Source organism: Oxyura jamaicensis, chromosome 2 (assembly GCF_011077185.1).
Source record: "Oxyura jamaicensis isolate SHBP4307 breed ruddy duck chromosome 2, BPBGC_Ojam_1.0, whole genome shotgun sequence".
In the NCBI taxonomy this organism is placed as follows: domain Eukaryota; kingdom Metazoa; phylum Chordata; class Aves; order Anseriformes; family Anatidae; genus Oxyura; species Oxyura jamaicensis.
Window position 1 is genome coordinate 69284659 of NC_048894.1, and position 24201 is coordinate 69308859.

General features: G+C 44.3%; 1 protein-coding gene across 3 annotated transcripts in view; it reads right to left on the minus strand.

The window, feature by feature from the left end:
• Positions 1–24201, minus strand: part of RREB1 (ras responsive element binding protein 1) — an 81738-nt gene that overhangs the window by 31924 nt on the left and 25613 nt on the right. For 2 of the 3 annotated variants that reach the window (XM_035319416.1, XM_035319418.1), the window contains exons 6-7: positions 8893–9049; positions 7603–7739 (exon numbers count right to left, since the gene is read on the minus strand). In XM_035319416.1, the coding sequence (XP_035175307.1) occupies positions 7603–7739; positions 8893–9049 (294 nt within the window). The remainder of the gene's footprint in view (positions 1–7602; positions 7740–8892; positions 9050–24201) is intronic. The other variant, XM_035319417.1, reaches the window with a different exon arrangement.

The window sequence follows — 24201 nt, forward strand, 5'->3', positions numbered from 1 at the left end:
TGAGTGATGGAAAAGCAGCAGCGCTGTGAGTGCTGCTCCTGCCTCCCTCCCAGGGATCCCTGCGGGTCCCCCTCCGCATCACAGCGTGTCCAGCCCCGAGGGATTTGCCGTTCTCCCACCTCCTCCTTGCCCAACAACTCTTCCTCCCGCCAGCACAGAACAGGGACAAACCCCGCTGGAATCCTGCTGTGGGTCTGTGCTATGGGGTTTGCACCGGGACCACACAATAGCACAGGGAGCCAGCTCCTGAGAGGTGCATAGGGGACCACAACTGCAGGGCTTGCTGCCTCCCGTGAAGGTGGGACTTATTTTAACTTGTCCTATCTCCTGCCTCCCCACTGGGAGTGTGACTTTGCTCCCAACATAACCCATATCTCCCTTTCAACCTCTCCCTCAAAGAAGCCATGCCTGGCTGTAGCAAAAACTGAAACCACCCTGCCAGACCTTCTATTAATAGGGGGATGCCCAACGCTGTGTGCATTCCTGCAGCCGCACTTTGGTCCAGGCGAAAGAAGTATCGTGCAGGAGCCGATGCGGGTCCGATATGAACCGGGGTGCTGCTGTGCTTCAGAGACTTGTCAGCATGCCGCAGAGACAGCACCAGTCCTGGGGTGTTGTGACTCCCACTGCCAGAGCACCTCAAGTGGGGTTAACCACCACATGGCTTAATAAGGAGGCACAAGCCATTCTTGGCACAAACATCCATCTGCAACATCTTTCGACTTCCCTTGTGTGTGAGCAAAGACTAATCAGAAAAAAAGATCTCATTTCTCCCTAACACTGTAATGAATTGTCTACATATGTCTAATACGCTTTTAAAAAAGAAAACTAAGAAGAACATACGAAGAAACACATCTACAGGCACTTGTCTATGCTACAACCATCTACTGGTGACAACAGGGCTCACAAACAGGTGCAGCCGAATCTGGACTGAACACACTTGCCCTTATCTACATTCACAGGTAAGCTATGCTCAGCACGCAGACGTGACTGTTAACACAATAAGCAGCAGCCAGTACTTTGAGAGAGTGTGCATATAAACAAACCCTGGTCATCAGGACCAGACAAGCATGCTAATAACCCACTTTGGCTCAGCCCTCTTTCCCTGCTGTATTCCCTTTTACGAGAAGCTTTCCTCTGCAGTCAGCGTTGCATTTTACCCACTTTCTATTCTGGTAACGGAGCTAAGATATTCACCGCCATGTGACACACCACACAGCTTCACATGAGAGCGTCACTCCCTGTGTCCATTCACTATCTGGTATTTTTACCCAGCTGCTCTGGACTCCCAGTCGTGTGGCACAATGAGCTCCCTGGTGTGAGCTGACCACTTCTGGGATGGAGCCGGACTTGCACAGCTCTTCAGATGGTTCCCATCTCTCTTTTCTGAACAGAAACTTCAGAAAGTACTTAAAGGGCAATTCTGGTCTGCTTTTGCAAGACAGCATACAGACAGATGCTCAACCCACAGATTTTACTTCCCCATTTTATTTGCTTAGTAAAAGGATGCACCCACCAGCTTTCCCGCAGACCCCCTCCTATGCCTTATGGGCATTAAGAGTTGCATTGTACCATGCTGTATTTTTGATCCCAGTATTTACCAGAGCTGGATTTTATTGCTAACAGCTGGCTCACGGAGTTGCTCCTGCACTGAATATGCTTCCAACAGAGATCAGGATTCAGTTCCTAGTTTTTCTCAGCCAGGCACCGAGCAAGGAAGCAGCCTTCAACTGGCAATGCCACACAACTGACCCTTGTGTCTCCGTCCTTGGTTATAAGAAGTCTTGTAGCAGTTAGCACTTGGTAACTCTAGCAGACGTTCCTACATAAACTATCCTTGCTGGTACAACCTAAAGCAATGACTAAGAAGGGAAGCATCAGGGCTACAGTGTGCCAAAACCAAAGGTCAAGGAGTCCATGACATGTCTATGGTGGAGCATCCCCTTGGAGCATCCCCTCTCTCTCTCTCTCTCTCTCTCTCTCTCTGTATTCAACAGCTGCGCAGGTTACAACAACCTCAGAATTATCCAGCTGCACTGTAAGAACTCAAGTTACACATTTTGAAGTGCTAACAACAAATGAGGCTTATCTATGCACACACCAATGCTTGTGATCAAGATGGAAAAGTATATTTCACAATGCCACATGAAGACTACTTGTCATTCATGCTCGAAGTTGCTTCCAGTAACAGTGATGTCAACTACTAGGAAGAAAATTCTCTTCTCACCACAAACCTGTAGTTTTGGCTCACAAATAATAAAAATTGCATACAACATTTGGTTTTCAAACACATTCACTCTTTTAATTTTGCAGTGTCACTAACACCCTCTTCCTACAAAATGATGACTGTATGTAGAAAGCAATGTGCTTCACAAAATTGAAATCAGCAGGATTATTCTGTACTACATAAGAAGAGAAAGTAAATTCCTAAAGTTGCTTAAGTAGGCATTGGCAAAAACAGGAATGAAACAGGAATGAAACTTAAGGGGCTTTTTCTGGTGTTTTTTTGGGGGGTTGATTTTTTGTTTCTTTGTTTTTACACCCTGTACCATGTACTTTTACTCAGTCACATTGCTGCTCTGTACACAACTCATTCTTGTACTAGTCTTTTCTACTGCTGGCAATGACTGAAATAATAATCTCAGTACACTTTAAAATAAGTATTTGATTTTCCTAGGTATTTTATCTCCCCAAAACCGAAGTACAGAACCACTGTAAAGAACCGTAACTGGGCAATGAGCATGTAATATTCTAAGTATCCGGAATAATTTTGACTCAAAATCCACTTCGTTTTGACTTGACTTAAAGTAGGTTGCTCGTGTGTTAGCTAAAATGGCTAATATTGGGATGTAGGTCCGGTACCATCCCACCACCTAACAGCACGCACCGAAGAATAGCAGTATCCTGGCAAAGGGGGGAGCCTGGTGACGAGACTGACTGAACACAAGCTCCAAGCAACATCTTATGAAACAATTTACCCACAGAGTCAAGGAGACCGTTCTCAGGCACTTAAGTTGTCCGCTTTCCTTCTGAGCAAAGCCATGTTACGCCAGGCCACAACAGAAGCATTTCCTACCTGGGAGTGTTTTCAGAAACTTGAGCTCACAGCAGTCACCCTGGAAAAACTGGAGGCAGATGACAACATACTCCAATGGTCAGGGTGTCCTGACACTTTTCATTCCAGGTCCTGAGCTGCTCTGTTGCTGTATCTTTTACTGATCTAACTGTTCAAAACAACAGCTTGCTATGGGGGTGTTCACCTCTAGCCAATCTGACTTTACAAGTTTCAGCAAAACTTGGGTAGGCTAGTTTGAAGAATAAGGTAGACTGTGAATGGCTGTTGGTTCTCTTTGTTTGGAAGTTTTACAGAAGTACATTACCCTGGAGCAAGAGAACTGCTTTTGCTGTTCTTGTGAAAATATGCCTGGGATTTGGCAAATTACAAAGCTTAATAGATTATATCACTGTTTGGACATGCTCTGTAAAAGGTCAGAAAACTTCATCTACCCTGAATCCATTCATGGCAACAGGCATCTACTGGTACTGGTCTCTAGGTCAGCTCAGTGACTGAGGCAGGCAGTGTCTTCCACACCCTGCAATGTCTTTTTTTTTTTTTTTTTTTTTTTTTTTCCCCCTGTCTGCTTGGCTCCTATAATAAAAGTTAGCAGAAACAAATCCTGTTATTGTAAGCAACACCGCACTTAACTGAGTGTGATCAAAAAGTCCACCTAATGCTCATTAAGATACAGGCTTTTACCACATTTCAAACTGTACAATCTGTCCTTGCTGAGAACTGATGTTGAAACACGTCTCTGTGAAAGGTGGTAACTGCCATGTTATCACCACCTCCTTCCTCCTCTCTGTGGAAAGATGCACGGCCACAAGGAGCAGAGTGAATGTCTCCTTGCTGCTGAGGAAGGAAAATTAAAAAAACCTCAGCTGCTGGTACAGAGAGTACTGTGAGAAGCCTCCTGGAGGAGAGAGAGAGGAAATGAAAAGGGTATGCTCTGGTTACAGAGAAACCCAATGGAGGAATTTTACAGTGTACGTACTTTTTTAAAAGCCACACGTTTTACTTTAAGCCTGTTCCATTGTACTTGCCAAGGGAAAGAAGAGAAACCTCACATAGCGCCTCGAGAGGCTTCTCCCCAGGAAACCCTCACGTCTCCTTTGCTCGGGCTGCTGATGTTGCTCAGAGCTGCCTGTCAGGCGACCTTTACAAGCACATTACCATGTTTGACAGCAACCCTCAGCCACAAAAGTTTCCAGAGAAGTTACCCCGCTCCGCGAGGTTTCTCATTTTCCCTATTGGCTGCCCAGCGTTTCAGCGCTCTTCTAATTATATCGACGCTCAGATACAAACCCACCAAAATAGACAGTGTCCTGAGGCCCCGGCTGCAGGGAAATGGCTGTCGGCTTTAAATAATCCAGGTAGGGAGGGTCAGAAAGCACCGCTGTGCGGCTCCCCCTGGCTAACAGGGATGCAGGCAGCAGACAGCCTCGCTGGGACCAGTTGGTGTCACTAATTGGGGTGCAGGTCCCAGGGCTTCAAAGGGACAGAGGCTGGCCGGGGGGTAGCGCACGCAGGATATGCAGTGCCACAGCCTGCTCTCTGCGGGACAAAGGGCCCTATTCTCGCTCCCTGGAGCAGGGCAGTTCTTACCGTAATTAGGAGACAAAGATGCCCGATTTGGGATTTTACATAATCGAGAGAGACTCTCCCAGGCGGGAGCCTCTCTCACACAATCGATGGATTAAGCATTGTTTATTCTGCTGCGAGTAAACAATGAGGTGCTCCCAGCTCGGGGCTTTACATGAAAAAGCCCTCCTCGGGAGGATAATGCGGGATGTCTTTTCATCGGCCTTTGAACAGCTAACCCTGCGATGCCCGGTTGTTCATTTGACGGTCTCTGGAAGGGTAAGGGCCCACCCCGTGAATTAGCTGCTCACATACCCACCCAGGGGCTGCCAGACAGCCTTACCTTTCCTGCTTCCCGACAGGGACAGAGAGATGCTCCGCTCCCGGAGAGAGGATGTTTGCCCTGGGGTCCAAGCAGGAAAGGCACGGCTAGGCTGACAGAGCACGGCTTATTTTTTGGCCATGACACAACAGTTTGTGCTGGGCTACCTACAGCCGTAGCCGCAAACCAACTGCCAGACCCAGAGCATCTGGCTCTGGGATGCACAGCTGATACCTGCCTCGCAGAAGTCCTGATCAAGTGACTCTAATTTTACAATGCTGGCAATAAAAGGAGACTGGGCATGTTCTGCTCCCTGCCCTTTGCTCGTAACACAGGCGGTATGCCTTTTTGTTCGTTTGAACTTTGTTTAAGCAGAGTTCTTCCTCCTTGTCTTCTACAATAAGGAAACACCAGGATTTGATGAATGCCGTCTAACACTTTGCAGTTTGCTCCCCTGCCACAAACGCGCCCATACACACATGCCTCCTGCTCTGTTATTCTAGCAATATTTTTGTTTTCTTCATCTCTTTCACTCAAAAAACCACCCCTAAGCCTCACAAGAGGAATCATTTCAGTAACTTTAACTCAGGGCTGAGAATGGCACACCACATTTGGCATATTTTGTTGTATCCTACGGTCTTGCAGAACCCTGAGAACCAGGGAATTACAGCCCCTGCCTGCCTAGGATTTTAACCCATTTTCTGTGGGATGAAAGAGTCACCTTAACAGCAGCCCTGGCTGCTCTGCTTACCAGAGGATTTTCTGCTAGGTTGGGCCGAGCAGACAGTGCCATTTGACTTGTCTAGACTAGGACGAAAGGTGTGTTTTAAGCCAGATAGACAGGGCAAGCTCCATCTGAATACGTTAGCTGATCAGAGGAAACCATGGCTTCCTTGTCTTGTCTTATCTCCACTGAAATGTCTTAAATTGCTAAAGCAAACATCTGACCAAAAAACAAAACAAAACAAAACAAAAACAAACAAACAAACAAACAAAAAACACATCATCATCTAGACAAGCCCATAAAGATCAGCATCCCAGCACCACCCTTAGCGCGTGGCCACAGAGCCCAACAATCGACAGTCAATCGACAGTAGCTTTGATTTAGGGACACATTCTAGCCTTTGTTGCTCAAAACAGCTAGGGGTAACAAAATCCATGTCAGGTGAGCGTTACCCAAAAGCAAGTCTCCCAGTCCCAGGAGAAGAGTTGCGTGAAGAGGAACAGCATGTTTGCACAGCCGGTGTCTTTCTGCCTTGCAGCAGCAGACTGTAAAGCTGCCAGGCTAGAAGGGCATCTCTTCTGTTATCTTTTATCCAACACCCAAACCCAGAACCCACCTCTCCACTCAGCTTCATGGCATATGGCCTAGCAAAGAGTTTGTATCTTCATGGAAACTTTAAAGTGAGACTAACATCAGGTTAAGCCTAATAATACAGCCATTTTCTCTAAAATGTCTCTGAGATAATTTTGCCATAAGCTTGACTCTTCGGTGGGGGTTAAATAACAACTGTTTTAGTTTTGCTCTGCAATGACAATTTACTTGATTTACTTCAGAAACAGCACACTTCATTTAAATATCTACTATTTGCTGGACTAAGTTTAAGAAATAGCTTTTAAAATCCATTCCCTGTTAATTAAAATACATACAATGACTGATTATATTAAAAAAAAAAAGAAGTTTTGCACATATTTACCAAGATTTTCTAATTAAAAAAAGTTAACCTCAGGTCTGTTCCATCTCATTCTACTAAGACAATGCATTCAGGAAGGCATGATGCTGAATTCTGCAACCTTCTGAAAAGATCACTGGAGAGTCCAATGTCCTAAAATACACCTAAAACACTGACAAGCTTCTGCAAATGGATAATATGGTTTCATAAAATAGCAGCTTCTCTACATATTTAAACTAGACTTGGAATTTCTGTTTTATGTCTTCATGTATCTGGCTCTACTTTTTTTTTTCTATGTTAAAAAACAGGAAACAAAAAAGTATCAGAAGTCCCAGGAGCAATTTCTTGAACCAAAACACTAAACCCAAGCACCTTCCCAAACTATTAATAACTAATTTTTCCTTGTTAAGAGATGCTGATTTAAGCCAAAATCCAAAACATTCCCTAACCTCAACAGGCAGAAAAGCATAACACATTTTACAAAAAGTTTGGAACCAGAAACTCATCTATCTTCACTCACTCCCACGACAAACAACAAAACCTTTATATCCAGTCTTCTTCTTTACCTCAGGAAGAAAAATATCATAGGTTTGTTACCTGAACACTTTTATTTTAAGCATCTTTAGTTTAACTTGTTAAAATTTTGCGATGTTGGCATTTCACAGTTTCACATAACAACTGTGGTGAGTTTGGAGGGGAGGAAGGGTGCTTTAATTTTCTCTAAAAACATTCCCAGCTATTAAATGGCAGATTTTCTGTATTTGAAAAAAAAAATCCCCCAAAATGTTAAGCCTTACAGCACCTTTGTGACACAAGGTGAGGCAGAAGGGTTTAAAAAACAGTTCAAAATCACAACAGGGGTCAGTTAACAGTGCAGAGGTCTGAATGACGCCTGGGTCTCTCCCCCTCCCCAGCAGGCTCTCTCAGACCATCTGGTGACCAGAAATGCTCTCAGGCCCATTTCTTACCTCAGCGAGTTATCTGGATGTGTCTCCATGTGGGACTCCAGCGCATACTTGCAAAAAAAATCTTTGAAACACACTGGACAGTGATAAACGTCATCCTCCTTCTTATCCCCTTCACCCGACTGACCATCCTCGATGACCTTCAGAGACAGGAAAAAAAACTCACTAGACTGAATTTTAAGCAACAAACCAAATATGCAGTCGGTTTGAAGTCCTCCTCTCCATAACAAATCAGCGGGCTTCACCTGCAACTCTGCTGCAGGTGACCAGAAATGGCTCATTTTGGCAGCAGCAATTCAGTGAGAGGCACAGACTCAGCACGTGTGAGAATATGCATGACAGAAACGGAGGCTCAGCAAGAGATGAAGCGTGCAGCTAAGTCACGGATATACCAGTTCTAATGAGAAACGGTGATGGGAACAACTTATAAACCCCTATGTTTATATACCACTGAACTAGCATTCCTCCCCCTTCAGAAAGCCAGGCGAGCTGTCAGACTAAATTATTTATGCCACTGAAATACTGCCAACTGCTAACTCAAGTGGTCCATGGAAAAGCAATGAACTTCTGCATGTTTTCTATAGCCCTCTTCTGATTACAGGGAGAAAGCTTGCACAGGAACAAGGGGATACTGAGCTAAATGGAGCTGCTACTAGTTTATCATTTAGTGATTATAAGTGGGAAGGGTCGAGTTAAGTTTGGCAGTCACTATACATTTTGTATAAATGACTGAAATGCAATAAAATATTTCATAAACAAAACCCTAATGGAAATGTCTAGCCTTCAAATAAATATTTTCTGGTTGCTCTTGCAACTCAAATAATGCAGGATTATGCTACTGCAAAAGGGAAACATGCTATGCATTTTTTTTCTCCAAACCAAAACAAAAATGCACTTAAGTTTTTTCTGCTTTTGAAGTAAACACTGTTTCTTTTTTAAAGTTCCAATCACTATCCTGCAAGAATACTAATAAACAAGGGAAAAAATAGGGGAAAAGTTACGGTAGCAGAAGAATAGTTCATCCTCTTCACATCCAACATCAGCTAATACAAATCATAAGCAAACCCAGAAATTTATAAACAGCATAGAAAAAAAAAAAAAGCAATTCTTTCAGTCTCTGAAATTAGAAATTCATTGTTGATTTCAGACAACAGTGCTGACGACAAAGGAAAAACATGGTATCTTATAATGTAGGGCTGTAACAAAGACCAAATTTAACTATTCCCATGCTGACAGCATGAACACAGCAGCTGGAAGTTTGGGAGGCAGCCAGGAAAGCCTTTCACTGCATGCCCGGTAAAGAACCTTTTTTGCAGGTGTCCTCTCCTCTCTGTCCATCTCAGCATCTTGACTAAGTTTCCGTTTCGAAGACAATCGCCTGCGCTTCAGCGGAGACGGGGGAGTTGTGCTCGCTGTGCTGTTTGGATCCTTCTCGTGAATCTTCATGTGCCTGAGCAGGAGGGGGAAGACGACACTGTCAGAGGGCAAATAGTCGGGACGGGAAGTCCACGTAAATTTTAGTGCCAACAATCTTCCAAGGTTTGTCTTTAAAGGATCGCGGCAGAGATCCCATGAACTGCACTGAGCTTCTGAAAGGCAGCTGGGGCACGATTCAGCACGATTCAGGCTCTTTACAGTGCCTCTGAGCATGCGGGGTGGTGGGCACAGAGCCCAGCATCAGTCCCCATGTTCCAGCTCACAGGATGGCTCTCATCCCGATACCGCCTGGCCCCAGGAGCACCACATCTATCCCCCATCACCCGTGAGGCCCTGCTTCTGCCCAAAGCCACTCAGTGATCCACACATCTGGCCACAGTCTGGTGGTGGTCAAGCAAGTAAAAGCCTGCAGCTTAGCATCCGCTTTTCTCAACGCAAAAGAAGTGCCCTGTCTTCAGCTGGCTCTCCTTGTACTGCTTCAGACCATACCCCAAAATTCATCGGTATGTGCCAAAGTCAGAACGACACTTAAATGCACTCCTGTTTCCTTCTCAGCCTTAAGACAGAATACTGGCACACCCAGAAATCAAATTTCAGCTGCAAATGTGAAGTCAGGATATACCTGCTAACGCTGCTTAGCTGCAGCAGGTATGGCTTGCAAAATTCAGTCTTGCCAAAATGTGTTCACAAGCCCCTGTCCCCAGGACAATGACTATTTCTTGTCACAGAGGCACTGAAAAAGGGAAAAAAAGGTTCCACAAAGCCCACCCATACTTCTCCCAGGTGAGAAGTACTGCTGCTGCAGGATGGGTCTCCAAACCCCAGCAGACTGACCGAGAGACACCTACTGTATTTCTTGGGTTCTCTGATGCTGTGTATAAACCTGAGGGAGAAAGTGGCTCAGGAAGGAATCTCACAAGTATCTGTACACCTGACCCACTTGCCCCACAGTCTGCTGTGTTTGCAACCCCAGGAAGATACTCCCGCCTGGTTAGATGACAGGTATTACTCCCGCATTTCTTCTTCGGAGTACTCAAAGCTTAACTAGTACTTTTTTAAAAAACAGATGTAGGGCCTTCAGCCTTAAATTTTCTGTACTCAAGTGCTTTCAAAAATAATCTAACTTAGGCTCCTACCTTCCTACATGCAATGGAAATTCTCACTTCTAATAGTTAGAAATAGGAGTGTAGGAGAGAGGTGTCCTTTGTCTGTATGACTGACTTCAAAGCAGCACAAGGGAGACAATGTTAATGGCATTTGGGCACACTCCTTCAGAAGTCACACCACCAACTCAGCTCAGGACGGTGCCATTTCACTTGACTGCACGCTATCATGTTCAAACATGAGAGAATGTTGTAATCGAGACAAGTCTCATATGTCCTCATAACTGCTTGGGTGTTATGACATAAAATCAATTTTAGTTTTGAATGCCAAGGGCGTGATGCTGCAAGATAACACACTGGACCAAACTGACCCACGGGCAGAAGCTGCTGGGATGACTGTCTCCCAGCACAATGCTTTTTATTTGTTTCCTTTCACAATCTGTGAACGTTTAGATAAAGCCAACTAAATTACTGTCTCAAACTACACCCGGGCTTCTGAGGGTGTTTTTTAGGAACAGCCAGCATTCAAAAGCCCCAGATGTATCAGAACCCCTGCAAGATTAAAATGGCTGGTCAGCTGCTGCCAGCTTTCGCCTCCCAGCCTTTTGGTGGACCAAACTGAGTCCCCTTGTAGCCCTCACCGATCACATAACCAGGGGATGGGTGCTGTTGACATATGTTGGTCACACTGTGGGAGGCTCCAGAAGAAGAGAGTATCTGTGTGCAGATGTGTCCAGCAGGCTGGGTAGCAAGAGCTGCCCACAGTGGTTGCAGATAAGCCTGAAAAGCAACTGGGAACAACCAGCCAAAAACACAGGACACATCCAGAGGCACAGCAAAATGCAGAAGGTCGTTTTTTTTCTCTTTTTTTTCTCTTTTTGGTAAAGAGTTCTTTCTGGTTTTGATGAGATCTCCCTTTTGCACGTGTTGTCTGTCCCCCCAGATAGAGCCAGCCAGCCAAACAGACACCTGGGCTGCATGCTCACCCTTCTGGCAGCCTGGCTGACACCTAGCTAGTATTACTTGGCCAGTAACTTTTCAGAGAGGTAGAGAGTGAAAGCAGTCGAGCTAAATCACATTCACTCAGAAAACAAATAACAACAAGCTGCTATACATAAAGTGTGGGACTTTTTGTTTCTATTTTCTTTTCAAGTCTCTTTTCCGTCAGTACCAAGTATACAGAACTCCTGTTTAGTAGCTGCCCATGCAAAACAGCTTCCTTAGGGCTAAGCTATTTTCCCTGCTGTTCATCCATCTTCTTAACTCTGCCTGTTTCAACAGAGCTGCTCCTACGTGAGAGGGGTGCAATGGTACATCCACAGTGTACCAACAGGAGAAACTGTGGAGACGTCCAGGTGAGTGCCAGTCCAGCCTGGCACCTCTGCCTGGCTTGACACAATCCATACTAATATCCCAGCTCCTGCAAGTCCCAAAAGCAGTCCAGCTGTGTTTGCAATATAATGCATGCTAATAAGGCAGGGCTTGTTAATGTGGGTGCAGCACTGCAGTGACAGGGCTTTGCTACTACACCTGGTGTTGAAGTCACCAGCTGTCCCCAGCCTGCAGTTCTCCTGCATTCCCATGCATGCTTTTGCCATGCCCGAAAAGCAAGAGCAGAATCCATACCCCCAGCAGGGAATGTGGTAATCCCTTCATGTTTTAGGTTTGCATATTTGAAAGGAAGCAGCCTGAGCTATTGAGCTATAAACAGGAAGACACCCTGACTGCACCTTTGACTTTTACTGTGTAGGTCAAATATCACAGACACTGTGATAGCTCTCTGCATCCAATCATTAAGGAAAAAGAAAAATCTGAAACCAAAGCAGCACGTTCCAGAGCTCTCAAGGAGAGTTGCAACCTGTCCGCATTACAACAAGCAGGTTTATTCCTTTGACAGGTTAAGCAAGTTTCACTACATCGAGTCAAGGGTGGAGAGGAAAAAGATTACTAGAGCTACAACCCAAGATAAGCGTGAAGATAAAGCTGAGCAGTACAAAGGATAGACACGATCTTCATCTCTCTCTTTTACCTTGCAACATGGATGTCATTCTGCCTCAAGAAAACATTTATCACCCAACTTAGGTTGAACTGCAGCAGATGCCAAGTCACATCCACATCCACAGACTTTCTTTTAAAGTTAAATGTTCCCTTCACCAAGGCTTCTTTTACTTTAAAAGTTTCCTAACGATAACTAAAGGGGGGGGGGAGGGGGAAGTGTTGAATTATTCTCCTTTAAAAGAGTTTGCCTTGATTAGATCTTACATGTAACACTGAAAATGCTCGACCTCACTGTTTAGCCTGCCAAGACACCAGGAGAACAGGAACAAAGCTGTGCTTAGAAGTTATTTTCCCATTGTGACTATAACAACATATTTTGGCCTGACAACACTGGCATACTTTGAACACGAAAGCCTGGCTCATAAGTCAGCCTGGCTTTCAGCATCTACAATGACAAAGGAAAATGATATGACATTCATAAATTCTAAAAAATGAAGATAAACACTCAACACTTTAAGTGAGAAAAAAAAAAGAAGGGCAAAATAAGGACATGAACGGAAATGCTCATGTTCAGCCACAGAACCAGCTTATAGTAACACTTGCCAGCATCTCTGAAGTGTCCACTACCTCGGCTCAGAAGAGCCATGGCTGAGGGAACTTTGCTTTTTTTTCTAATTTAAATCAATGAGCTCTGTAGCTCTGAGCCATCCTACAGGGCAGCCCACAAGCAGCAGACAAGCTCAGGATGGTGCAGAGTCCTGAAAACTGCACTTCATGCGGTGGTTATCAGTCTCTCCAGCATGCAGGTAGGTCACACACACTTGGACAAGTTCTGAGGGTGCAACACTAAAATGCAATTATGATGCACAAGATGAAATGAAGGAGACAAAAATCTGTGCTTAATACCAGTGAGGATTCTGAGCACTATGTGCTATTTGGCTTTGATTAAACTCTCCGAGTAAGTGGTAGAACTCTATTTAGAATGAGTCCAGACACAGAGCCAGAAGAATTTGCAAAGAATAATCCTGAAATGGCAAGAGGAAATTAAGTATTTTCCAAACAAGGTCTGATCCACCTCTGAACTGAACTCTTAATGTTTAAGAATTGCTATGCAAAAAATGCAGATAACTTACTACACGTTCTGCTTTTCACAGCACAGCTGTACGTGAAAATGCTCTCCTCATAATCTCTTTCCTCCCCCTCACAAAAAGAATTTCACAGGTGAGCCAAGAGGATCCAACTGTGCTATGACTGTGTGCCAGTCGGCCCTCACAACAAAATCACATTTTTCAACTGCTTTACTGCAGCTGAAAAATTCCATCCTCCCTGGGAGAATCACCTTCCACTTCCCCTCTTGTGCCACAGCTTTCCTCTTCCCTCAAGCATCACGTGAACAGAATGACCAAGATGATAGTGCACAAGAATTCCCCTCACTTCTGTTCTTTTTTATTAAAAAAAAAAAAAAAAAAAAAAAAAAAGGGCAAGGCAGTAAATTTTTGTCCCAACAGCACAGTGCAGAGCATGATTTCAGAAGGGTGAATACTGGACCAGAACAGTGGCAAGTGAATACTTAACTGCTTTTCACTGAAGAAGAGACTTTTGTGAAAACAAACAAATGCAGAACTCAAGTGCCTTACTCCTTTTTCTCTCCTTGGATGGTGTTGGATCAGTGCCTAAGGGAGGTGACTCACGGGGGGGGGGGAAAAAAGCATGTGCCCTACTGAACTGATAGGCAGTTTCTATTGGTCACATCCCCATCTTTACTGCATCTCCAAAAAGGGTTGCTGCATTTTCTTAATGCAGAGGGGATTTGCATGTTGATCATAAAAGCTTTCTGGAGGTCTCGAAACAGGGCAGCCCACAGCTTCAGTGCCAAAACCAGAACGTGGGAAGGTTTTGACTGGCTGGCTCAAGGCTAGAACCAGGAGTCAAAGCATCCTGAAAGAGGCAACTGCACAACACAGCTGCTCCCAGCTCCAGGTCCCACTGAATTATGAACAAAACCAGGAGCTCCTGCTTTGCATGCAGATAACCCGAGCAGCACCACTTTGGCTCTTGGGGAGGAAGCATCCCTCTGCCTCAGCTTGTGTGGGAATCCCTCATCTCTGTCTCTGGGGAGCAAAACCGCACCATCCCTGCGCCCCAGGTTTCTGTGGCTGCTGATGTGCTCCACAGCCCTGAAAAAGGGCATGCCTGCCCCAGAGGCCCAGGCGAAAGGAAGGTGTGGAACAAAAGGGTGGATCTACAGCCTCTGAGCAGGGTCCAGGGTTAGAGCCTCTCCCTTATAACCATGGCAGCACAAGCACTGCTGGCTTTCAGTCAAGAGGTTTATGCCAGGTAGGTCTGATTAGAAGGAGCAGCATGTCCAGAGGGGGAGCAGCAAGCAATTTCACTGGGGCCCGGTTGGGAAAGTCCCAGCATCTAAATCAAGATTAATTCTTGAGTGCAGGATCCAGTGCATGTATAAACACTCTCCTCCTCCCTCACATCTCCACTTCTGTGAAAACACAGTGGGGAGGCCAATGAATCTGGGCATTATCAGTCCAGAGAGATCATCTGACAGTATCAAGTTCAGGTTCTGGCTTCATATCCCACATATTATTCTAAGTTTCTCCATTTTACCACTAGATGTACTCTATACTCTACTGAATTGCACATTGCTGTTCCTCATCTCCCTTGTGATTTCTGAGCAGTCTGAAATCAAAATCTAGGGGATGATTCTCACATATCTGATACTTATCTAAAGACACATCCAACCACTCAGAGAATGAAAATAAAAAATAATGCTTTTTAGGCTTTACCTTATTGAAAATATACTAATGTATTATTATTTTTTTTTCCCAAAGTAAAGAGTTCCTCAAGTTCACTAAGCTAGTCTGGGAAGGACTGAGCTGGTCATATTCCCTAAGCATAATTTGGTTGATACAATTGCTTTACTTCTTCCACTGTTTTCTTCCCTGAGACTTTTCACTTACACTACTATTTTCAAATAACAGTAAAATTTCTGAAGAATCAAGAAATATATATTTTCAGTAATCTGCAGTAAAGAGCACACTTAACATTCAATGTATGAGCAACTATTTATGTTTAAAAACAAACAAACAAACAAACATTTGCTTTATCTAAGTTTCAACTTTGTGTCACCATATCAGGACCAACAAGAGCGCGGGAAGTGTGCACAACGGATGAAAATTTGACCATGATGTTCTTTGGAGTCCACAAAATGAAAAAAGTCTCAGAGAGTAAGAGAAGGCAGCCTTCAAAATTACACTGCTAATGTCTCCTCTGAGAAATTTCTATGTCTTGTCAGCTTTGTCACTGTTGCTTTGTTCTGCTTAACAAAACTTACTTCAGCCCAAATGGTCCAGAAATGTAGCAAAACACAGGGGACTACTCTTCAAAGCTTCTGCTATTTGACATGCATGGGAAATGAATCTTAAACAAACAGAAAGTGAAGCAGCAGCATTTTTTGGAGCAATCACTTAATACACTTCTGCTAACCCTCTCCTTAGTGTCTCGTGAATATGACTGGAACTTAAGTCAAAAGTACAGTAACATTATACCCTTGGGTTAAAGAGTTTAGTCAGTTGTTTGTTCGTTAAAACATGTACAGAATCTGTATCGACAATGTATTTCCAGTGCTAATTACAAACAGCAGCCACTTAAGAGAGCAATTCACTCAGCCCTTGCCAGTTGTAATCACAGGAACCAGAAAGATGCAGGTAATTTTGCAAATCAGACCTGACCTGCACTTGGATGAGTTTCTATTTTTCTTCTCCTTGGCTCCTTTGCTACTTTTATCCTCAAAATTACAAAAATGATCCCAAAAGCCCTAAGCCACACAAGCACACTTCACAGCAAATTGAGAGGCATGACAACATGAAAAACTCAACTACTTGGGAAATATTTTCTTACAATAATCTCAAAACATATTTCAAGCCCCACCGAACAGCCTAGTCTTAGCCAGTGACGGATGCTAACTGTGGCGAAGGGAACAGCCAGCAATCTCCAGGGCTCAGCTGCTGAGAGCCATGGCAATGCAGGTGATTCCATTGAAAAGTCCAGGTGGGGCGGACAGGTCCCGGGAGGACCAGGTTGGGAAGCACTGACTCACTTTGGTAGTGTGTCTGCAGCCACGTGGTGCCACACAGACGTGCCCCCAGTGCCCCTCCAAGCCCAGTGTGGGCTGCTGGGCCTGTCCTTCTCCCTGTGACATGAGGCAAAGCAAAACCAGCCTTACAGCGGGGTGGCAGGCAGCACCATTCGGGTGACATGAGCGTTATTATTTAGATCTGCCTAGACTACCTTGGAGCACCATGGTGGCAAAAGCCACCTGTGATTGGGTTCAAATGACAGACTAGAAACCCCTTCCAGCGCTACCAGGACAGCCTGCAAAGTTAACAGTGCCATGTAGCTGCCAGTACGTGACACCTAAGGACATATGATATACGTACATGCACACAAAGCATTTTGTATTTTTATCCTAGAATAAAATTTTTGCTTTCCTGTGAATAAAGACAAGTTGCAAGCATGACTGAGAGGAAAGATACTGATCTACAAATCCAAAAAGTGGGGGGGAGGTACCATTTCTGAATAATTATGCTGTATTCACAGATATTTAAGCAACTACTTGAGACGCAGAATCAGCAAGTTGTAACAGGCTGAGATTGATACAACTGCATTCCCAGCTTGGCTCAAAGTCACTCCTGTTCTCTCTACCCGAAGTGTTGTCAGAACACCTCAAAGGAAAAAAAGGGAGACAAATATTTGTCTGATGATGCTGTGACAGGGAAGTGATTCAAAACATGCCTCCAAAGCAAAGCTCACCAAAAGGCAGCAAAAGAAAGCATTCACTTGCCATCTGCATCAAACCTTGCAGAAGGGAGGGCAAAAGAGGTGAGAAATACAGTCTGAGCTTCCCAGTATCACTTCACCAAACTGCCTGCCTGCAGTCTGCATTAAATTCAGAGTAGACCTAAATTAACATTGCCAAATACTGCATGGAGACTTCTAAGCCGTAAGAAACTCTTTAATAAGTATTAAATAAGATCCCTCTGCGGCCCCCATGCTTCTTTAAGCTTGGAGACAAAAGTTTATTAACAACAGTAAAACTAAGCAGGAATAAGGCTTTTAAAAGTGTACCAAAAACCTGGCCTGGGACATTCTGAACTGCTGTTTTCTTTCATCTTTTTGGAAATTTGTGGTTTTCAGGCACTTCCTTTAGTTATCATGGTATAAAAGCCTTGTCAGTAAATTCAGAATTGATTTTAAACTTCACAGTAAAACAAGTGTGACTAGATGGTAAGGACAACTGAAGCTGTTTTAAATTTTAGCATCAGGGAAAAAAATCAGAGAGAAAAAATTAGAGAAGGGATGTCAGAAGGTCTTATCTGTAACAGCAAGCAAGGCTGAAGAAGTCCCAGGTACGTCCTGCCTCCCCCAAAACCGCACCCTTTTAACAAACAAGCAAACATAAGCCTCAGCTACTTCCCAGCACCAGGCAGAGCCCTCGTGCAGTTGCTGCCCTGTCACACTCCACTGTTGAGCAATCCTGATGGCACAGAGCAGAGAACAACTTGCTGCGTCACACAGCTCAAGGAGGAAAAAATAGACGGCCACAGGGCCACAGCAATGCTGGGGATGCTGCGCAGATGGAGCCCAGTACCTCCCCCCACACGCAGGCCTGCAAACAAGGAAGCTGCGCCAGATAACAAGCACATCTTCGTTAACACAGGGTCTCCACATAACCCTGATATCAGCAGTCACCAAGTAACTCGAGGGGCAAGGAAGTAAGGGTTATCGCTACACACACAAGTTGTGCAAACTTCTGCCAGCACTGCAGACGGCATCCTAGCAGGCCCGGCTTCACGTGTTCAGCCCATTTCCTCTCCTGTTCCTGAACATGTGGTCCTCCTTCCTCACCAGCGGTGATCTCACACACAGCACCAGGAAAAGGCTTCTCGTCTCATTCCACGGCTCTGCTTTAGTCCAGCAGAGTAGATGGAAACTGAAGTCCCTGCACAACTTGTGCTACTTTACAGGAATCAGCAGAAACTGCAGCAGAACATGGGCTGTTTAGGATGTGGGGCCCACACAGAAGTTGCACACCATGTCTCCTTTACTACATCTTTCCACACAAAGCACTGGAGAGCTGGCTGCGAGGAATTACTGAAAAATCACTGAGACTGTTCAGAAAACTTCAGCTAAGAGAGCAGCCTGACAAAGTCAGCACACCTACTGATGCCCTCAAGGAAGAGAAAGCAGTGCTTGCACTCTGTGTGGTATTCACCAGCTGCACCGTGCTGCCACTGCTTTGCAGACCTTTTTATTTTTTATTTTTTCCTGAAGCTGTGCATCATGCAGGTGAACTTCACAGCTCAAAAACATGAGTGAAAGGCCCCAGTGAATGAACGGCTTATTTTCAAAGGGGAGAAAAGAGAAAGGCAAAATAAACCCGCTGACCCCGAGAGGGGGCACATACTGCAGTGTGCTGGTTGCAGCATGCTGAACTAGAACAGGTTGAGCAGGTTAGATACTGGGGGGAGAAAAGGTAAAGCTGGAAGATACATTAAAGGTGGAACAACAGCAACCACAAATGCAGTTTGAGATAGACTTTTTCCTCCTTCTCTTTGGTAGCTGGCCCAGGAGTCTCTTCAGACAACATTCAACACGCGCTCATTAGAGCAGCAAGGCAAGCATTTCTGACATGCACGCACAACAGGCTAAGCAAAGATTTCCCTAACATACAAACTTTCCCAGCAACCAGCATTTCCTACACAGAATTGCCCAAACTGAAGTACAGACCTAGAAGACAAACCAGAATGCCATCCGGACACGCTGCTTGTTAACCTTGAGAGCCAACATATCCACAAGGCTTGCTACAATGCCGGGCTTATGGCAAAGGACTAACAGCCCCTCAACTGGCTGCAAAGATCACCTGGATTTTCTAGTGCTTGTAAAGTTAAAGCTTCTATTTATTTTGTGGCTCTTCCAAGGTGAGAATGGGAGGTAACATCCCCAAGAATACTAAACCTTTAGAGGAGGAGATGTTCCTGAAAGGGTACATATGTGGAAAGATCAAGGTCACCGCAGCCATGTGCTCTGCGACTAGCGTCTAATCTGTCAAGTGGCTTGTGCTCATTTGAGCTGTGACACTGGTAACAAAGCAGCACTAAGCTATGCTGAATACACTCTGTTACACGGAGATTTATGTTACTGCCTGTGAGGAGGGTGGTATTACCCAGCGATGTTGGACCACCTTCCCCTCGGCACGATTCATACCCAAAACCTGAAGTGACCACAGAGGGCAGAGCGCCTCTTTGCCTGCAGAAAACCAAGCCATAAAAACCCACAACCTTACAAGGTACAAGCTCAGATTTAGGTATTAATTAAAGGACACACACACACACACACACAATCTGGGGCTGAAAAGCTCACGGAAGTGTTTCTTATGTTTAGGTACCGAAGAGCTGTGGAGATGCAAGTATAATGTTCCTCATTGTGTACGCTTTGGTTCTCAAGAACAATGGAGCTAATTAAGGTCAGCATATAAATCTTAACTCTGCACTTCCTTGCTTCGCTTGATTCTAATCAGATCTTAGCATTAGTGTTTTTGTGTTAACTTCCTTTGCTGTTCTTTAATGATAACTGAAGGGGATACTGTCCAAGGCTGCAAGCAGTGCTCAACACATCTGAAATCATGGCATCTCCTTACAGCTCCAAGGGCTCACAGTGGTACTGCGACATGAGAGCTCCTTTAGGGTCACTTACAGCTGAAGATATCCATGGTAGTTTTTTTTTGAGCATCCTCTTTATGTATCATGTGAATTAAATAACAGTTTATGTAAAGTCTTTACAAAGATGACCAACCTACTCAGCGGCAGTGAGACAGACAAAAGTTTCTGCCTGGTACTATTAAAAATACTTTGTTCCTCCAACTCTTATCAAAGACACAGAGAAACAGACTCTTTCTGCTATACACTGCTGTTGAAAAGTCGTGACCTTTTCATTCTTTCTTTTTTTAACATGGAGGTCCCAGCAGGGTACCAAACGTTTACTCTGGACATGTCTGCTGACAGGAGAGACCAAAAACATTTCTCTCCATCTATTTCCACACCTTTATTTACAAAATGTATTAGTGAAAACATAAGGAACATTTTTTAACCACAAAGAAAACCAGAACAGGTATCACATCTCACTTGTCTCCTACAGCTACAGTTATCAATTACTAGAAGCAGAAATTAGCCCTTTGTGTTAGTTATCCCCGCTCAAGAATTAGGGCACTTGTATTTGCTGAAGCTTATCTGTGACAGTGGTTAAATCACTCCCCACATATAAGGAATGCATCTGAAAGCCTGTATGCATCCTGCTTCTTCATATTTAAGAGCATGTTAATAAAAGCTCCTCAGGAGATGACCAAAGAGACATTTCTGTTGTGCGTGACAGTAATCGATGGCCTTTTCACACACGCAAAGTGTCAGTCATTTTCAGTGTGGCAAGTTCTTTGGGTACTTGTTTTTTGTTTAAAAATCTTACGTGTTCAATCTTCCAAAGCTACCCAAAATTTGATACCAAATTTCCACTTGGCCATCTTTGCAAACCACCATAAACCAAACAATGTTGTAACAAGACAGTTCTTCTCCCCTTCCGCAACTCCCCTCCTGTTATCTCCTCGTCTCACCCCCCCCAAAAAATAACAAAAACAGCTCATCATGCCTTTTTAGCTATGTTCTGCCTCCAAAAATTCCCATCTTAAGCAAATGCCAGACTGCATGCATGTGCTAGACTGCAGAGATCCTATTTGTACTTCGAGGCTGGGCATTGTTACTGCACTGCACCCTACAAAGCACACACAACTTACTGGAAGCGGGCCAGTGCCATAAATAACATAGGATAAATTCACAGGTGGAACGCAGGGAGAGGATGGATTTAGCCAGATCTTGAAGACAATCTGCGTATTGGATGTTTGAGAAGTCACAGGCAGCCTGTATGCGTGCCTGCCCATAAAACACAGATCCATGTTAAAGAGAGCTGGAAAATCATTGAAGCATATGCATCTCAATCCCTGTGCCTTTATGGGGATCCAATGCTCATCATCCAAACAGTAAGTTACAGCCTTCACTAAGTGTACGCTCTTCATTTGCCAGTGAAGGTGGCTGGCTAAAACAACAAAATTCACAGGTTCCCCTCCAGCACATGTATTTTCTGTCTTTCTCAAAAAACCTACATTCAGCAACATATACATACGCACGAAGCATCATTTAAAAAATTTGAATAGCAGAACAGTACCATGCACTGATAACAAAAACAGCTGTTTGTCTCTCTAAGCACGTTAAAAAAAAATAAGTTTGGGAAAATTATCTAACACTGAGAATAAGATTGAGAATGAAAGTGCCTTCTTAATTAAAAGAAGAAATACCTTCTTTGATAGGACCCTTTGTAAGCATGCTTCAAAGCATAGCTTCTGCAATCCAGATCTTCCAATTTGAGTTTCAAAGACTTCTGCATGTGGTTGTTGCATGTGGTGTTTTGCATGTGCCAAAAAAAAAAAAAATCCCCAAACTTTGAGACCTATCCCTGAGATAGTACATAAACAGCCCATGAGTTCTTAAGTAGGATGTAACTAAAAGCCTTTATGAAGAATTTTTTCCAGGCAGAGGGCAAGGAGTGGAAGGGGAGAAAAGGACAGTACCTGTAACATTCTGGTTTCATACACAACGCTTCAGTTAGTTTACATTATCACACTTACAGACAGCATGGCGAACACCAGCCGTAGACACTGCAGCTTAGTTTACCGAATGGGGGAAGTTGTGGTTGAAATATATATGTTATCCCTTAACTCTTTTCAAACTTGCCACAGAGCGTTTAATAGCTACCCACTGGAAACTGGCAGAAAGGTCATTTCTCGCCTCCTGTCTGGCATTTATGTTCTATTAACATTTCCAAGTTGCATGCAGAACATGTCTTTGGCAGGGATGAAAATGTGATTTTAAAGTGATAGGTACAGACCATCCTTAGCTACAGAAATGGAAAAGGAGCTGTTGGCAAAGTCTCCTACCCCGAAGGAAACCCTTCTGGAGCAAGTGGAGGCATCACTCTTCCCACTGAAGTCTGATGCACGTTCTACTGGAATGCAGCACAGTAAGTCAAGCAAACTCTTTTCTCTACCTTAAGATCCCTTGCTAAAGCTCACAAATCAACACCACCATCAAAACCATCAGCAGCAGACTAACTCCTCTGTCTACATTTTGGGGAGACGTAGTGGGGGAGATGGAAGAAGAGGCTTGCAACTTCCTATTTGGTGGCAGAGTCTAGACCCAAAAGGGCTCCTCACTATTCATAGATAAACCCCCAAGAGAGCTACAGATGGCAAGCCTTTAGTAATTGCAATCTATTGATTTTAGACACTTCTTCAGAAACACCCAGCCATTTCAGAGCCACAGAAAACTTATATGCACACACCTTCTTTCCATAAAGTTTATGCTTCTGCTGGAGATCTGAGAGTATTCAACTTTAATTTACTGCAACCGAGATAAAGCCACAGTGCCTGTGTCTCTAGCACAGAAGTTGAAGGATTACCATGTGCTGTATTACAGTTTTTCTTATGTACTGATCATCACAGTTCCATTCCAGTTACAGGAATTTTGAACTCAAAATTACTATGATCTAACTAATTCTTCTGAATTTCTACAAATCACGACAATACAAGCTCCTCAAACCCCACATCAGTCCTGGTCCCTTATACTACAAGGCTTGCTCCTTCTGGAACTGCTCAAAAAGAAAAAGGCAGCACTGTCTCCAGCTCTCCTCCTCCTGAGCAATTCATGTTCCTGATAGGGATCCCAGGCACAGACAGGTTTCCCAGTTACCACAGCAGACTGCAACAACCCCCCTCTAACAGGAGCCTGGACACTGATACAGAGGCCATTAGGTTGACAGCACCTTCTGAAGAATGAGAAAATTAGCTCTTCACTCTAGCCACTGAGCACTCTCCAGAGACCTCTGCTCTCTCCAACTGCAACTGTCCCCACAGGAGGCTGAGGCCACTCCTGAGCAGTCTGGCAGCTTCAGGAGAGTTTTTGGGGATGCCCTGGGCTCACAGTTCCTTGTTGAAAATCCTGACCAAGAGTCACTCTGGTCAGAAAAGGAAGCAGGTTTTAACCTCTTTTTCTGAATGGTGCTGCACAAGAGAGCCTTCCTTCTCCACCCCTCCATTTGCTGTGCCCATTCAACTTGACATGTTGACAAGGAGCCAAGGAGCACAACAAAAAGGAACTGGACCTTATGTGAGAGGCTCTGACTCATTTACAAATGAAGTGTTTGCTTGTATTGTGGGAGTCAGGAAGGGCAGCATCAGTTTAACAGGTAAAGGGTACAAGCAACACCCCAGCACAGCTAGACTAACCCGGAGGAGAGCCAGGCAGAAAATTGTGCTCCCACTTGCCAAAAAGTTTGGGTACTGCAACCAAGTTTTGCCATCATGCAAAAAAAAACACCAAATTAGAGCTCTTTTTTTTTTTTTTTTTTTTTTCCTTATCAAAGGGAGGGAGGAGAAAAATTACTTTCCATGGAGATGATAGGCACCCGAGAGTGTAAGAACACATTTTCTAACCCTGAAAACCAACTGGAACTTGTCTCCCTCCCTCCTCTTCTCTACCGAATGTCTAATGATCTGGCTGCTAGGAGGTAAAAAAGTGGATCACAAATTTCATCCTCTATCAGAACAGTAATAAACACTCCTACAGTACAACATTGCTCTTGACAAAACTATTTCATTGGGCTTTTAACCCTAAAAGGTCTTTTAAAAAAAAGTCTTGATTCAAAAAAAAAAGCATAGGCAGTGAAGTAAGAGCCAGAACAAGGCACAGATGGAGAAAGAATGTAAGCAGTATGTGCATACATCTTCTCCCCCCCCATTCAGATCCCAGAAGACTAACTTCTCCCTTGGTCCTGCCCTGTGCACTGAGCATATTTGGTGTAAATACAGCAACACATGGGAAGACTCCTTCAGGACCTCCATGAGCCATGCTGATTCTTTAGCAGAACATTCACACCTTTCTGCTAA